This window comes from Lucilia sericata, unplaced genomic scaffold, assembly GCF_015586225.1.
Source record: "Lucilia sericata isolate MDLA Ls3-8-SP2 unplaced genomic scaffold, ASM1558622v1 Contig000177F_arrow, whole genome shotgun sequence".
Taxonomy (NCBI): Eukaryota; Metazoa; Arthropoda; class Insecta; order Diptera; family Calliphoridae; genus Lucilia; species Lucilia sericata.
In genome coordinates this window covers 12,731-31,375 of record NW_023994205.1, presented here as the reverse complement: position 1 = coordinate 31,375, position 18,645 = coordinate 12,731, and the positions used below count along the sequence as shown (strand labels likewise).

General features: G+C 28.1%; 1 protein-coding gene across 6 annotated transcripts in view; it reads left to right on the top strand.

Annotated features, from left to right (window-relative positions):
• LOC119601601 (E3 ubiquitin-protein ligase MIB2) overlaps positions 1-17,318 on the top strand; it is a 184,610-nt gene extending 167,292 nt beyond the window's left edge. For 5 of the 6 annotated variants that reach the window (XM_037952629.1, XM_037952627.1, XM_037952632.1 and 2 more), the window contains 2 exons: positions 11,567-11,729; positions 13,135-15,329. In XM_037952629.1, coding sequence (XP_037808557.1) covers positions 11,567-11,729; positions 13,135-15,162 — 2,191 coding nt within the window. In that variant the 3' untranslated portion in view covers positions 15,163-15,329. Of the gene's footprint in view, positions 1-11,566; positions 11,730-13,134; positions 15,330-17,065 lie in introns of those variants that run through there. The other variant, XM_037952633.1, reaches the window with a different exon arrangement.
• Positions 17,319-18,645: the final 1,327 nt, after the last annotated feature.

Below are 18,645 nucleotides of genomic sequence, written 5' to 3'. Positions count from 1 at the left end.
AAACCCACTTTCACAAAATCAGTTTTTCGTTCATAAATTGCTTAAGTGTATCTGAAACAAGATTATATTGAAGATAAATACTTTATTATGAAAAATAAGTCACATATAATATTCATAACTGGTGTAGGGTATCCAAGCCCGACTATACTTTCTTAGTTTTTCTGTATAATATGTATGTATGTAGATATATAAAATTAAAGTGAATACATTTTATATATCATTATATTATTAATTTTATATCAAAATTTCCATTTTCAGTGCTCAGTCATTAATACACTCATTGCCGACATTTTATTTATTTTTTTTTAATACAAATTTAGACTTATCAGACCAACAATTTCAATTTGAGCTGAGCAATACAAAATTAAATACTAAAATCGAAAAAATTACCCACGCTTTTAAATGTGATGGTTGAAGATTCGTGGTATACTCTGAGCGTCAGAAATGAGTATATACCCGTGACTTATTTTGTTTTATTATTATAATGCAGAACATAAAAGCGATTTGTAGATAAAATTTGTAAAAGTAAAACCTTAAATATTAATTAATAATGTAAGAGCAAAACAATTGCATTTTAATTGGAAACATTTAAATTTTTCTGATTTAAAGTGAAAAACTCCAAAATTTTCGAGACAGAAGTGAGTATACATTCGTATCAAATTTTGTTATAAATGGCAGACGTCACCAATTTTTTTCAAGGAATGTAATTTTTTAGATTTTTATACATTATTTATCACATTGAATAAATAATATCATAAATTTCGCCGACTTCTCCGTGAATTCGCCTATTTTCTTAATTCCATGATCTGGCGGTTAAAAGAATGTTTTATATTAATGTTATTATAAAGAAGTGTTGGTTGTTGAAGCCATTGAGCTGACTAGGTCATCAATATTCAATAATATATTTGCTTCCAAAACAGCTGAGAACTCTTGCGGCCATTGATATATTCCAATGCCTTGGAATTTAAAATTTTGATACAATTAATGAACAATTTTCTTGCAAACGCTTCACACCAACGTCTCACTCAATTTTCAATCAATAATTTTAAAAAATCGGACCCCTAGACCCTACAAAACAGTTGCAAATCATACCAAATCCTCTACGATACTTGACGATATTTAGAACGGTTTGTTCTGTTGGATCCTTTGTCATTTTTTTTTTTTTTCGAAAAAATTTAATGGAAACTGATTAATAACCATATGGAATATGAGATTAACGAATTTTTAGATCAAAAAAATCAAGTCATTTTAGTGAAAAAAAAAAATTGGAACAGAATTAAAACATCTTCCAATACGCATTTAAAAATGGTGGTAACTGCATCGTTATTTGGTAAGTTTGGCAACTTTTATTGGTGTAAATCTTAATCTTCTTGGCATGATAATGAAGTCAAAAGAGAATTTTCATTTTCAAAAATTTTCTTTATTGCCTTAGAATTTTATTTTAATTGCCATTGTAAATTGTAATTAAACTATTACTCTAGGGGCTCTTCACTGTTTTGGAAACAAGTGACAGGTTAAGAAAGCTTCATGTAGAAACTCAAAAACTCTCAGAACCTTAAAATCTCATTCCAATTGACTAAATTGGTAAGCAAACTCCTAAAATGGCGTTATTGTAAAAATAGGCGAAAATTTCACAAAAATACCCAGAGAAGTCGGTGAATTTTATGTTATTCGTTATTAAATGTGATAAAAAAATTTATAAAATTTCTAAGAAAATTTTATTCCTTTAAAAAAATCGGTGATATTCGTCATTTATAGCAAAATTTAATGCGCCTGTACACTCACTTTTAGCTCGAAAATTTTGGAGTTTTTCACTTTAAATCAGAAAAAAATAAATTTTTCCAATTAAAATGCAATTATTTTGTTCTTAAATATAAATAATAATGTATTTAATATTTAAATATAATAAATAATAATGTATTTAATATTTAAGGATTTTACTTTTAAAAATTGTATCTACAATCGCTTTTATGTTCTGCATTATAATAATAAAACAAAATTAGTCACGGGTATATACTCACTTTTGACGCTCAGTGTATATCATGGTGATATTTCATCCTAAAATATTTATATTTGATAATTGATTCATCTCATGGTTTGAAGAACTCGTATAATAGAATTCAGTTTTAGGTTAAGGTAACCAATGAATAACATGAATTTCGTTCTAAAAAAATCAAATTTCAGTAAGTGTTAAAAAAAACATACGAAAAATATAATTGATAGCCACTCAGCAAGATTTAAATAATATAAAATAATCGTCTAAATTAACTAATATCTATGAAATCACAAATTTGCATTACCGCGTGTCAGTGATGGCAAAATTGGTACGATGGTACTTTTTTTGATACTAATTTATGTTTAAAAGTACCGTGTTACTCCCGAGTCTTATTTGATACTCTCAAAGTATCTTCTTGTATTCAAATACATATAATTATTAAAAATGCATCAACTAAAAGTTCGAGAAAAAACGGCCAATAAAATTATAGAGTAATGGAATTATCTGCAATGTTACCGGAATTAAAGAAATCTAGTTTTAAAAGTAAAGCAAATTACTAATGCAGCGCATTTCGAAATAGAATTTCGAATTTTTTTTTTTTTGGTCAAAAATATTTAGACTTTAAAGCAAATTATTGATTCACTTGTAGCTCAATTGTTAGCGTAAAGTTTCTAAATTTATCCTTGTGTAGACCCAAATGTGACCTGAATTTCATTAAGACAATATTTATTAAATTATAACAAATTGTATCATGACTGCTTTAAATTTAACATAAATATTTAAAAAGTACAATATCGGGGTAATATTTTTATGGTTGCTATGTGATACCATGTACCCATTCCTGGACAAGAAATTTCATCAAATTATGTAAATCATATAAACATATATATAAATTTCTAATACCCCATTTACACATACACGAAATCTAGTAGATTTTATTTAAAATCTTTTTCAAAATCTAGACCGTTTGCACTTACTATTTTTGGCATTTGGGAAGATTTCATTTTTTCGAATATTTCTTCAAATTGTGTTTGATATGAAAAATAAGAAGGAAAAATAGGATATTTATTAACATTTTATTTATAATAAAAAATTAGATATTTAAATATAACATTACCTTCTATTTTAAATAAACTTTTCATTCAAGATTTTCAATTTATTAAAATTATGTTGACATTTTAATTCTATTTGGTTCGTTTTGTTTTTCTTGTGTAGCGTCGTATTTTTTTAGTATTATTTAGGAAAAACAGAGTTGCATCACAAAAAAAATCTTCTTAAGAAGTAGATTTTGTTTTGTATGGGAAATCTAGTTTAAATCAACAAGATTTGGCTTGAAATCTCATAAGTACTAAATTTCGTGTATGTGTAAATGGGGTATAAATGTAAATGTATTTAAGAAATTACTAACTTTTAGCAAAAAAATATATTTTAGTACTCTGAGATCCAAAAAAGTACCCTCAGAAATATTATTTGATACTGAAACAAAATCTCATTTTCATTCCCTGCCGCGTGTGTTTTCCGCCAGCTTACATGGCTAAATCAAAAAAATACAAACATAAAAAAAACGTATCAGTGTTTTAATATTAATTAAAAATAAAAACATAAAGTTTCATAAAATACAAAGTTTAATATCAAAAAATAGAGACTATTGTTAGTTGTGTCATTTGTGGTATTTTTCCCATGCGGAATGTGCAGGATTAAGAGACTCACAAGTTGATTGGCTTTTTAAAAATTTTTTCTTGCTGTTATACATATATTCCCAGATTTACGACATTTAGTATTTATTTTATATGGAAAGAAATACGCCCACTATTTCTCTTCGACTTATTCTTAAACCAAATGTTCATATTGATTCTAAATCAACTTGTACTACAGTTGAGGTATCCTACCTGTTGTACTTCACATGGATGTTAAAGTTGTTCTAGCAAAATTTGAGACTCTATCTACATATATAATTTTTCTTGGACCAGAAAGGCACAAAACGGGGGAAAACGGGTAAAATTAGTACCCGTTTTCCCCTTTAATTAATGCTAATTTTTATTCTAACGTGAACATATTTGTGTTTTATCTCTTAAAACTTTTAGATATACATATGTATTACAGTGAAAAATTACTTAAAATAATATCAATTAAATATTAATCTTTAAAACACACGGTAAAAACGTGTATTTTTGGTACTTTTTGCACCTTTTTGTGCATGTTTCAATTACGCCAGTACATGTTACAACCACACCAATTTGGAAAACTTGATAGATCTACACTAGGAAGCATCAATGGATACATATTTTTTCGTAACATGTCCCAGAAAGGGGCAAAAGGGTAAAAATTACTACTTTTTGCTCATAAACAATAAATATATTTTCTAAAGTAGAATTTGCTAATATTTTAGTGTTTTTTTAAAGTATTTTTTTTTTTTTTTAAATTTTCATTAATATTATCTCGTAAATTAAAATCCAAGACTTAATGTATTTTTTATATGGCACAGCTGATCACCAAATATAGAAAATATTCTAATACTAAATATACTAAACTTTTGCGAGTTCATGTTGAACTTTTGAAAAAATGTGTATGGGGTATGCAAAAAGGTTTAAAAAATCCTAATAGATTATATAGCATTTTATCATATGGGTACAACAGAACCCCAGAATCAAGTGGTATTCTAAGTTTTTGAGTCCATGTAAAAATGTCTCACTTTTTAAATATACTTACGATTAACGGATAACTTTAAAAGGCGTGGAGACCTTATTCACAATTATATTTTTAAAACAGTTATTGTCATATAGTAGGGATATAGGCGAAACTGAAGGGGTTGTCAAACAAAATTTGTTATTCTCTTCACACAGACGAGTTCTGAAAGAATAAGACACACTTGAGAAAACTAAACGCACTCACAAAACTTCAAATTTTCTTCGCGAAATTGCGAGGATATTAGCACTTAATAGTTTTTCTTATCACTTATACTTAATATTTATTATTTTTTGCGACACTTTTATTGTATTTAAAACCCCGAAAATAATTTATATTTTACAAACGAAAAAAAAATATTTTTTATTCTTTGACATTTCATTTTAATTAAAACTGAAAAAAGAAAAGTTGTAAATTTTCGTATTGAAAATGAAAAAAGTATTTCACATACTTTTTTTTCTTTTTCCATTAGTGCAGAAAAAAAACAAAAAGACGTGTTTATAATTGTTCAATTCACAATCGATGTTGTAGCGTTGTATGTCAGCAGCTGATACAATAGTCATAACAATGTTGTTGGTATTTTCTATGCAAAAGCTCTATACAACTCCTACGACAATTTTTCATATGTTTTTCGAATGTTGTAAGAAAGTTTAGTGTTGTCAGTTGTTTATTTCAACATATAAACAAAAAATTCAAACGATTTTAGCATAAAAAACGATAAAGTGGTAACACTGAAATCAAAAACAAACAGCTGTTTACCAAAACAAAAAAACTAAAATTTTATTAAAAACAGTTTATTTATTAGTTTAAAATGTGGAATAAAGAAAATAAAAGAATTGATTCAAAGAAATGATTTTTTTATCTTTTGACATTGTTATGTATATTTGTTTGATTATGTTTTTTTTTTTTTATTTTCATTGAGAACATAAACTTATGACTTCCTGCAAAGATCTGTTCACAATCACTGTTACTACACTTTAGTAGGTAAAATATATAACTTGATTGTGAATTGAACAAATATGTTTTAAGATGAAATATCTTCTGAAAAAATTAATTAACTATTATTTTCATTCACTAGTATATAAAATCCCAGTAATAACATACAAAAAATAACGTATAAGAAATACATTTATTATTTAGTACCTTTTGAACTGTGTTTATTTTTGTGCTTCTACTAATACATTCTCACCAGTTAGGTTTTTGACAGGGGACTTAGGTCTTTGACAATCCCTTTCGCCTATATGCTACTATATGGTTATTGCTATTATTAAATATAAAAAAACTTTAAAAATGCAAAAAAAAAAAAATATTAAAAAATATTAAAAACAAAAAAGTTATAAGTTTAAAGTTAGGGAACATACAACAGTTAAAAATCGACTTTGATTTTTTGTAATAAACACGGCTTTCGGAGTACCGTTATTTTGTTTTGGGTTACATTTCTTCACTTTTAAATACATTTGTTTACTATTTCATATTAAATTGAATCTAAGGCAAAAAAAGAATAAAAAATTAGAGTTTAGTCCCCTTAAATTGGCAAAATCAATCACTGTGACAAGGTAAGCTTTTGTGACAAGGTAAGCTTTTGTGACAAGGTAAGCTTTTGTGACAACTCACCAACACCCTTTGTGTATCTTACTCGCCGGTGGCACTTTTTACATTTTGTACATGGTTCTGTCGGCCCATGTGTCCGTGTAGATGTTGAAATCAGTTTTCAGAAGACCCCAGATATCTGCGAGAAGGGGTTGAATTTGGGAAAAATGCAGATTAATTGAAGAAGTAAAATTATTTTTTTGGAAAATTTCTTTTAACTCGATTAAGGAGTATCACGTGAATCATGCGTGATCTCAAATTATCGTAATTTTTTACTTTGTATTCATTCCCGTGGTCGTAATAAATATATTGGCGTGGGAATTATGTAGACCTAGTAATGGTCATGTTTGATTTTTCTTTATACTCTACTATACTTACATGGTCGTGGGTAAAATGTACTCACGATCCCAACTCTAGTTTAGACAAAGCATTGAGAGCTGGTTTTTATTACTTAGTTCATCCTAATCAGCACTATTTGTACATTAGTGTTCATGTTCCTAAATAATAGGGCACTTAAGGATTAGGAACTTTATAGGTTCCTAATAACCTCGGATCGAGCTATGTCTGGTAAAAGCAACTTATATGAAAAGAAAAACTCCTTCCAATAGACAGTGACACATCAGAAGGCGAAAATATTTCAGATGAAGAATAGTTTGAGGTGGTTTATCAAGAGGAGTGGGTATAATAATTTTTGGCACCATGGGGAATATTAACAAGTTTACCACATTTTATAAAATTATAATAAATAATTTTAACAACATATTTAAAAGATTTGTTAATTATAGCTACTTATTTCCAAATAAAAGCAAATTGATAAGTCATGCTCATATTCAGTAAAACTGTCAAATAACCCAAAAACGAATATTTATTATTTTTTTATAAAATGATTTTGTTTTGAGTGTAGTATGATTATTTATCAAGCAAAAATTATAAAAATTTATTTCATTAAGATTTTCAAAAATGGTGTAAAATTATTGAAATCGATTTAAACCCAAATTTTGAATTTAAAGTATTTTTTTGTATACATATATATGGGAAATTCTCTTTTTAATTTAAATTTTGAGGTTCAACGATATTTTGTGTGGACATTGTCTAACGTCTTAGAAGTACAATTATCTTCTCGTGAATATTTTTATCAAAAACCGCCAAAGTTATAGCGGTTTAAAGTTAACAGTTTAAAAAAATTCCCAAAATTACGTTTTTACCTGAAACTCGAAATTATAAGCGTGGATATAACCCACAACGAAGGATCCAAAATAAAAATTAATTTAACCCAAATATTTTAAATATGGATAAATTCGCTTTTTAAGAGTTTTTTCAACCCCTTTAACAGTTTTTTATAGACTATTTAACATGTTGAATTAATACATTCATTTACAATCATAAACTAAAAAAATTATGCATTTATGTTTGATAGATTAAAAATTATGAGGTTTTAATTTATTTATGCATATATTCGAATGAATTTTTTTAATTGCATTAAATCCAAAATGATTGAATTTTTTCGAACGGTTTATAAATTTTGTTATAGACCACATTAATAGCAACCTAAAAGAATATAATTTTATTAGTTTTAATTAGAGGGAATGGTGTGCTTCATTAGTTTTACTTAAAAGAAAAACACTGTGTTTTCTGAACACGAATTTAAATGAGTAAATAATATAAAAACCGCTAAAATGAAAATCTATATAAAATTTGGAAATAAATTTCATACACATGACTGAACTTTTTCAATGCATTTATAGCAAAATCGTACTTATTTCTAACGGCTTATCGATTTTGGTATAAGCATCATTGTCAGCTACCGATTAATGTTAAGTGTTACCAATTTTAATTAGCGGTTTAGGTGTGCTTCGTCGAATTATCTTGCAATACAAGAAACACCGCGTTTTCGGCGATAAAGAAATTTTGATGAAATTTCTTTTGTGGATAACTAAATTTAAATGAATTATTAATCCAAAAAATCGTTAAAATGAAAACCAGTTCGGTTAATTTAAATTTTGTAAAGAAATTATGTATTTACATGAATGAACTTTTTTATACCTTTTTAATGCAAAAACGTACTTTTTTCGAACGGTTGTGCTTCATCGATTTATGTTATGAAAGAAACCCCGCGTATTCAGTCCACGAAAGGCCTTGATTAAATTTGTTTAATGCAAACCAATTCTTTTTATATAAAGATTGATTACTGATAAAATTCACAATTTAAAATTTGTTTATAATGCGAAAATTCGCTAAAGAAAAAAATGAAAAATTCGCAATTTTTTTGTATTTGCTCTAATATCTTTGCATGCTAATATTTTATCGCGGCTTTATGATTTCAACATGTAAAAGTTAAAAGTATTTCGATCACGCGATATATATGGGTATATTGAAGTTTCGCGAAAAATCCATTTTTTTCGAAACTTTCACGTTTATTTTTTCAATATTTAAGCTTCTCCCACAGTGTTATCTTCTAGGGAACATTTTAGATATATACATCAAACGACGCGTAATTACGTTGTCTACTTTTTCTCATTTCTAAATTTTGCAAAACCGAAGAGCCCCAAATATTCTATCCAAAAAAAATGCAAATTTTGTTAAATTGTATAAATTTGGTTTCAAAACTTTGCGACCATGTAATTCTTTACTTATAATTGGCACAACAATTAAATATGGAGTATAATCACCCAACAAGTGTATACAGCCTACATTAGTAGAATTGGCTTTCATAATATCCAAAAGTTGTAAAAAAACTAGTTGGTTTCAATCAGTTTTTTGATAAATTTTAACTTTGAATGTTTATTTCTACATCATGGAACTACTCTCGACCACAAAATTTCATGGACGTATTCTTTCAAGTCTTGTGAATAAAAATTCGTCATCACTTAATTTTTAAAATAGTAAACGCAAGAAATATTTAATGCATAATGTTGATTTCTTAAAATCTAAAACAAAAAAGGAATTTCCCATATACAAAACTGGATTTATTTTTTTATTTTTCACATAGTACAAGGTATATACTTTCATTTCCAATTTATTTTTTTAAGTTATCGCTTTTCATTACAAAGCTACAGCGAAAATTCTAAATCAAGTAATTATTTCCCGAAAAATAAAAAAGCCGGTAAAAGCGTACAAATTTTTTTTAGTTAGGAAATAGAGATTTGAAAGAAATATTCTAGTGTTTTTTTTAATAACTTTTCAAAATGTGGGTAAATTTAGACATCCACTTTTTTCAGTTCGATATTTATAGTTAATGAATTGTCTAAAAAAATCATATTATTTTATGTGATAGGTGAAAATAAACTTTTTGGACCCGTAACTTTAACTCACTTTTTTCTTTAATTCTCGTGGCAAGATCTGTTGAATTGGTGAAAAATTTTATGAAATCTTTTCTGTCCGCTTTTGTTGTGACTCTATGTATACTAATTAAAATTATATCAGTAAAATAACATTACAAAATTATGAGCAATTGACATCAATGTCAAATTTCCGTACAACTGGTGGAGGGATAATTTATTTAAAAAAAAATTATGGAAAGTGTCGAAAATACTGGAAAAATATGAAGAATATAAATATTGAATTCTTTTGTGCAAGTTCTGTACGATTCTTGATGCAAAACATAAGATAGAAAAGAAAATGATTGATTATGAACTTAATCAATAGTAAAAAATTACACTCGTATAACTCAAAGATCAAAAACTTTTATAGATTATGTTTTGACAAATAGTGAAAATGTGTCTGTAGAAAACAGTGCTACCAGTAACATAGCGAATCACGAAACTTTATACAGGGGGAATTTCGTGTCAAGTGACCCAACTTTTAAAATTAATGATGAAATTTTCACCATGGTTAGTACTATGGGATAGTAGGTCAGACACATTTTCAGCCCTAATGCTCAAGAACTGCCGGATTCAGAGGGGATCAAAGTTGGACATTCTGGTCATACAGGTTTTTATTCAAATGAGTGTAAAATTTAAAAAAAAAATCGAATCAATAAAAATATAGCTATCTGAACTCCCTTGGAAAATTTTTGCTAGAAACAATAGGTGAAAAGTTACACTAATTTAAATAAAACTTGTATGACCAAAATGTCCAATTTTTTTATAAGTTTCAATAAATTCTGTACCATTAGATCGTGGTAAAAGTTATATTTGATTTTTAAGGAATACAATTTAATTTATTTTGTGCATTCTATTAATATGTTCAAAAATGATCAAAATTTCGATCAAAAACGTTCTTATTACTTTTAACGTTTTAAACAATTATTTCACTACCAATTTTAAATAAAACAATAACAATTTTATATTAAAATTTATTTTATTGCCAAGAAATAAATGAAAACTATATGATATAACTACGGACTAGAAACAATTTCGATCTAAATATGTAACAGTCCTTTATGAATCACAAAGTTGGTTTAGAGAAGATCTTTCTCACATTTATGCTTGGAAACAGTCCCATTATCTTAATCTCCGGGGGTAAGAGACGGGTTCTAAAGTTTATTTACGTTTTAAAAATTTCATATAATTTTCAAAACAAACGCCCTAAATGTAATTTGATTATCTGATAACATCTTGTACGTAATTCAGGGGTTCGTCTTGAAAGTTTGTGATATAAATTTAGTTTATTTAACTTTAATATTTAAAGCATTCTTTACAGTGATCGTATTTTCTAGCATCGGACAATTTTAATTATTAAATAGTATTTTCTATTAAGTAAAATCATCATCATGCAATTTATTATCTAATATTTTTAACACTTCAAGGGTCTTCCGGGACTTACGAAAAAATATTCCCGGGAAAATTTTCCCGCTTAGAATCCCTAGTCCAAACACATACAATACTTCACGATGAACTTAATATGTTTTAATACTATATTATTAAAACATATTAAGTTTATTCATACTTTATCAACGCAACGATTGGGCATCACATTTTTTACGTTGCGTAGCTATCAGTCGCAGTTCGTCGTAAAGTATTGTATGTGTTTGGACCTTAATTCATAAAAAAATAATAAATTCGAATATTGATGTATGTCATGAAAGCTTGGGTTTTAGTTTTGACGTTTACAACAAAAAATGGATCCGAAAATAATAGACATACATATTTTAAAAAACGACCAAACTAAATGAAAGACATTATGATAATACTTACATATGTAATATATTTTCAATTCAAAATCTCCAATTTTGTATTATGCCAGTTTTGTAGTAAATGAGCGATATGTTTATTTTAAAAAGCTTTAAATATTATTTTAACTTTCTGCCTACCAATATTCCAATAAAGCCATTACTTAATAATTCTATATTTACAGGGTACAGTATGAAAACTGCCCAAATAGATGGACATTTCATCCAGCTGCCTTGGTTAAAGTTGTATCGTTTCGTGTTGGGGATTTGGTAACGATAATAAATGATTCAGCAAAAGTTCAGCAATTACAGAAAGGACATGGAGAATGGATTGAATTGATGCACTATGTATGAATATTTGTTGATATTTGCATACTAGGGTTGCCCCATTTGTATGAAGAAGAAATAATGTACTGATGTTCCCAACAAAAATTAAAGTTTTATAACGTTTTTAAAACGTTTGTCCTGGTGTCAATAATTGGTGAGCTGGGACAAAGGATAAAATATTTTTTTAGGTTTTTCAATTACGCAAAGGAATGATATGAAATTTTTATATCACGCAAAAAGTATTTGAAAGAGCTTTAAAATGTTCGAAACAATTTTACATTTTTGAAATTGTTACATAAGGTTTGTTTGAATACATTTTAAGTAAAAGTAGTAAAATGAGATAAAAGAACGAAATTCAATTAATTCTTGTTTCATTGTCATTAATAATAAATTTTATGGAATTTTTTCCAAACAACTCAATATAGAACAAATTTTTTGGGTACAATAACGGAAAACTTAAAAAAATCATAAAAAATAAACAAGTAAAAAATAGTTGGTAAACCAACAGACTTATAGATTTATTTAAAGTAATAAACTCAAATAAACATTATTAATTTTCACCGAAACCGATTTTATCGGTTTTCGAAATTTATTCTAGATCAAATTTTATTTTGATATATCGAAACCAACGTTCAACCCAAAGCATGACCTGATTCGAAATGTTATATATAAATAAAGGAAAAAATAATAAATAATATATAAATAATATTTTTTAGGTGATTTTTTAGTATTTCAGTGTAACTGATATATTTGTCCTAAAGTCAAATGTAATCATAAAGTGTTATATTAAATTATATAGGTCATGAAATTGCGCGTTTATTGATATACATATTATGAAATACAAACTAAATATAATTTAATATGTAATAATATAAATTATTTACACACAATTTGAAAAAGAAAAAAATTCATAAACATTAAAATTTGTTAATACTTTTGTAATCGCACATAAATGTTTGACACGAAATTAAAGTGCCTTTCAAATATTCATATATTTTCTTTGTGAGAAATAGAAAAAATACGAAAAACTTTATTTATTAGAATGAACTAAATTTTAATTTTTAGCGGGAAAATCAGCAATTTCCATTTCGGTCCTCCCTAATGCATACACAGAGTGCCGGTCCACACACGGAAACTTTAGTTGAGAAACTTTTTCTCAATTCTCTTTTAAAGTTTCCTTAATGTCTACACATTGAAACTTTTGTTTCAGAAACTACGTGTTAATTGCATTGATTTGTTTTTGTACGCATGAGAAGAATAACAAAACAAAACGAGTTTCCGAGTACGAGAAACTCCGTGCTGCGAGAGAGATGAATGATATTTCTTTCTCTCTCACGCAAAATCAAAAGTTTCTCAAAAATAGTTTCCTAGTGTGGACCGGCAGATATATTTATTATGATTACAACATTTGTTTAAATCATTTCAGGCACTTGGTAAATTATGTAAGGTGATCAAGGTTTATTCAGATGGTGACTTACGTATTGAGCAATTGGACGATGGATTTGAATGGACTCTCAACCCTAAATGTGTCAAACTTGAAAGATCTCCACTTGCAACAGCAGCGGAACGTTCTAATAGCATGATGGACTTAAGCCACCGAAGGACGGACCATGTTATGACTCCATTATCTGGTTTATCTGGTACCTCAATGGCAGATAAACTTGTGCGTGAGGCTGCTCAAGGACACATAGAGTTTGTCCGGCAGTATTTAGATGCTCATCCAGATCAGGTGAATGTTATGAGTGGCGGAAAAGCATGTATTCAAGTCGCTGCACATCAGGGTTTTGTAGATATTGTCAAATTAGTTTTAAGTAAGGGAGCAAATGTTAATGTTGTAGATAAAGAAGGCGACTCCGCATTGCATTATGCTGCTTTTGGAAATCAGCCAGACACAATGCGCATTTTATTACAAAATAATGCAAATATTAATTTTTTAAACTCAAGCCATTGCTCTGCATTGCATATTTGTGCACATAAGAAAACACCTCACTGTGTTCGTGAATTACTGACCTTCGGCGTAGATGTAAACATTCAAGACTCATATGGCGACACGGCATTGCATGATGCTATTGGAAAAGAAAATACTGAAGTAGTTGAACTATTGTGCAATGCTCCGAATCTAGATTTTACAGTGAAGAATAATAGAGGCTTCAATGTTCTTCATCATGCAGCCCTTAAAGGCAATTTAGTAGCTGCAAAACGTATTTTGCAGCTGGCTAGACAGCTTGTAAATGTAAAAAAAGATGATGGGTTTTCGGCTCTGCATTTAGCAGCTCTAAATGGCCACGCACAAGTTGTGGAAGCATTAATAAAAGATGGTCAAGCTGAAATTGATATCCGCAACAACAGACGACAGACACCCTTCTTATTAGCTGTTTCACAAGGACATTCAGCAGCAATAGAAAAATTGGTTAAACTTGGCTGCGATATTACCGCACGTGATGAGGATGGAGATAATGCCATGCATTTGTGTGTAATAAAAAAAGCTAATTTGTTGCAAGCTTCCCAACCAACAGCGGATGATTCTCCAGATATTTTTGCAGTCTATGAAAATTTGGCACATATACATGAGGATCGCTTAATGTATTCTATACTTTGTTATTTGTCACGTTTAGGCTGTCGAATAGAACAAAATAATAAGGGAGCAAATATTTTCGAGTGGATTACTGATCAAAATTTAAAAAAAATTATTTTGGGCAATCAGAATACCGATGCAACAATCTTGCAAAACCAAGCATTTACTACAGCTTCAACAAGTTCTGCAGCCACTAATGCCTTAACGGATAGATTAATCCAAAATATTCATGAGTTGAATTTGGAGTCAAATGAGCCAGTTGGTGCAATAGCGTTAAATAGATTATCATCGGAAGATGATGCTACTTTAATGTTAGATAAACCATCTAGCTCAAATCATAACCGACTGCATAGCATAGCTTCTAATATAAGTACCCGAAAACAACCAATAAAAGTACCAACACCAAATATGAACGCAAATAATAATGTAGCCCTTGAATCAGTTACCCTGAGTTTGGAGGCTTCGGTCCTTAATACTCCAGAAATACTGTCAACATGCCCGCAAGAATGTATTGTTTGTAATGAATCTTTACAACTAATTAAATTTGAACCTTGTCAACACCAAATATCATGTGAAGACTGCGGCAAGCGTATGAAGAAATGTTTGCGGTGTGGAACACTAATCGAGCAAAGAATTGATTGTAGTGGACGTATTATTTCGAATACAGATTTAACAAATATCCCATCGGCTGACCGACTTCGCTATTTAGAGAATAAAATACAGGAATATGAAGAATCGCATTATTGCAGTATATGTATGGAAAGAAGTCGTGACGTAGCTTTTCTTTGTGGACATGGTTCATGTTCACGTTGTGCAGAAACGCTACGAACATGTCACATGTGCCGCAAGACAATTCTAAAAAAGATCAATTTGTACTAGGTTTGTACTATATAAATTGTTGCTTAACTACAATAAATCAGTCATACTTGGACCCAAACTTAAATACAGTGAATCAACTAATTTTTTGCCTACCTTTTTTTAAGAGAATTTTGTTTTTTGTTCATAAATAAAATTAAAAAAAAAAAAACAGGTAAAAAGTAAATTTATGTTTTCCAGTTGAAAATAGAGATTATGTAGAATGGGAAAACCAAGAAAAAAATATTAAAATAAAAATTTTGGTGCATTTGTTGTTGCATTTTATATTTTTCATCAGAATTTGCACGTCAATAAAGTATTTTGCATATTGAAATTTCCAGTTAATTTCGTTGGGGTTTTCAAATTATTTTTTAATTGCTTTTTAGAATTTATTATTTTATTGTTAAAAGGACACGTGTTAAGTATTTTTCAATTGTAATTTTCAAAAATCATATCCTTATTGTGTGAAACTGTGTAGTTATTTGCGTTAAAAATGTTTAAAGGGAAATAATGAGGCAATTCCAATATAAAAAATTTGTTTAGATTTTTAGAACAAGTATAAATCAATGAAATTCAATTATGAGATGTTTAATCAATCATTAAAAAATATAAAATATAGAAATTGATGAAATAACACAAAGAATTATTAAAAAACGCATTGAGTTGTCTTTCAAAATCCAAGAACCCAAATCAAGAATAACTATCCAAATCCAACTACGCCTACTGTATTTTATTCATAAAATAATGCATTCAAAATATGAGGTAGAATATCAAGATTCTAGCATGTAATAGTTCTATAGTGGTATACGGTGATATCCCCATACTTAGAGTGGCTAGGATGGTACTTAGTGTTAGCTTTATTGAATAAGAATCAGTATTATACAATTCTAAATTGAATTCACACAGTACTCCCCAAATAGATGGGGTCTCCGTAATGTAGTTTTTGTTTATCAATACAAAATGACCAAAAACCCAGATTATTTTTGTTATAATCTATAGATTTATACCCCACTAAAAATTTTTTTCTGGGTCCAAATCCATTGATTTCCTAATATATCATGTATCCAATTCAAAATTGCTTATTATTTTCGAAATTAAATCAAAGAAACGATAGATTTCATGTTAAGTCAAATATTGAAAAATTATTATAGGTATATAGTATAGGATAATAAATCGGTTAAGAAATGTCCAAACTTAGTCGTTCCACTACTAAAATGTTATTCTAATACATAGGAGTAATAAAAATATTAAATTTTATAAAATAATGCAGCAACATTAAAAAAATGAACAAAAAACTTAAAAAAGCAAAATACTTTATTGACCTTAAAAATTAACAATACGTTCACATTTTATCAAAAATCTCGTTGATTAATATCACGATTTTACTTTTTATGGTAGAAAATTAAAATATAAGATATTCTTTAAAAAGTAAAACAAACAAATTGCTTTATTTTGCTAAAAATAATTGTTCAGATAAAGTTTTTTTTTTAAATTTATAAAATTGTATATAGGCAAATTACTTAATTGATTCACTATATGTATTAGGGCATTCAATTATTCGTGTTTTTTGTTCAATTAGACAAATTAATTCTCGTAGTTTTTAAAATGATCGGTTAATAATCGGATCAAGTATAAACAATTTACATATGTGCTTTTAATTTTTGACGTTCTCTTAATTCTTATTTAAAATAAAGCTAGTTTTGTAAAATCAGATAAAATAAATCATACTTTTCGTATATATAACCCTATTATATATTTTAAAATATTAATTTATTGAACATGATTTTGCATAAAACATATAGTAGTTTTACTAAAAACGAAATTTGAATGCCCTAAAAAGTTTGCAACACAATTACAACTGGTTGGCGCATATAAGCAAATGTTAATAAAACTCATAAATTTGTATCATGTATTTTTTATGTAAAAGTGATTACACATCATTTTTCTCTACGCTGAATAATGGTCCAAAAATATTTAAAACGGAAAAAAACAATACTAACCAACATATATAATTTCTGCTATGACATTTATGATGAAAATATTATCCATAACATAGTTTACATTTGTTTTTATTTTTTCGTTACAAATATGGTTGAAAATATCTTAAGTTTAATCTTAATAATTAATTTATTTATAAAAATTAATAAATTCATAATTAATAAAAAATGGTTATTGATACTGTTCAAATTTAGTCCCATTTATTTAACCAAGGATAAAAATATATGTTAGTATGTACAGTGGCGGAATGAAAAGTTTTGGAAATAAATCTCGCATTTCTAAACGGTTGGTGCAATCGGGATATAATTTCACAAAGCATTCGAATCTAACATTTGAAGATATACTCCATAAACCCTCTAGGATCTCACATTGGTCGAAATACATGATCTGGCGTCATAAAATTCAAGTTTTGAAAAGTTAAAATAGATAATATTGTTTGCACTTTTTTTACTTTTGTTTTGCTATTAATATTCGCACAGCTGTGAGCTGTCAAACATGTTATTTGTTGTAGCTTTTGTATTTACAAATTTGGCGCCAAATTACTCAGTGTGTGATTTTTGTTGATATTGACACAAGTGATTAATTTTTTGGAAACTATATTTATTTTTTTTGAAGTAAAAGGTACTAGAAAATGAATGTTTGTGACCTGTGTTCCTCTAGCTTTATAGAAATGGGTTAGCGAAGGTGACGTATACGGTAAAATATTTGAAGTGGTCTATATTGTAGTTTCATGGAGTGCAACTTTCGGGATTCAATGGGATTCAGCCCAAAAAAATGTAAAATGTCCAAAATGGTCAGCCAGTTCACCTGTTATTGCATTTTTTTAGGCGCAATGAATGTCTCAAAACGCACACTTTTTCAAATATGGTATAACCCACAAACAAATTTTCTGTTGTAGAGGCCCATGTATTTGATATCATTCCCAAAAATAATTTTAGTGAGAATCAGTGCCGAGAAATAAAAAAGAAACTCAGAAGCTTTATAAGTAGACTGGTAGTAAAGTGGAAGAACGCCAACAGGACTTTATCGAATTTTGAAGAACGCAATAAAGATTGGTTGAACAGTAAAATTTTATTGTTTGAGCAACAAACCACAAGTCATAATGCTGCACGACCTACAAAAGAGTTCGCAGAATACTCCCCTAAAACCCAAATAAAGAAAGTTACACAACTTGTAAATGATTGGGAAAAGAAGTGCATCTGAAGTGGTATCAATGGTACATTCTGATAAAGAAGTTGCAGCTAAGATTAAAAAACTGTTGCTTTAGAGGTTAGTAAACCTCCCAGCAAAAAAGGACTTCCAAAGAAGCGAAAAATAAGTACTGAAGAAGTGATGATTAACACAGGCTTGTCATAGGAGGGATGTCCTTTTTATTTGATTCCAAATTCACGGCTTCTGAAGTCATTCTTAAGAAGTAATTTTTATGCTCTTTTTTGGAAGTTATTCGGAAGTGAAATTGTATTATTATGGAATACAACTAATTTGACTTAAATAATATTAACATTAATA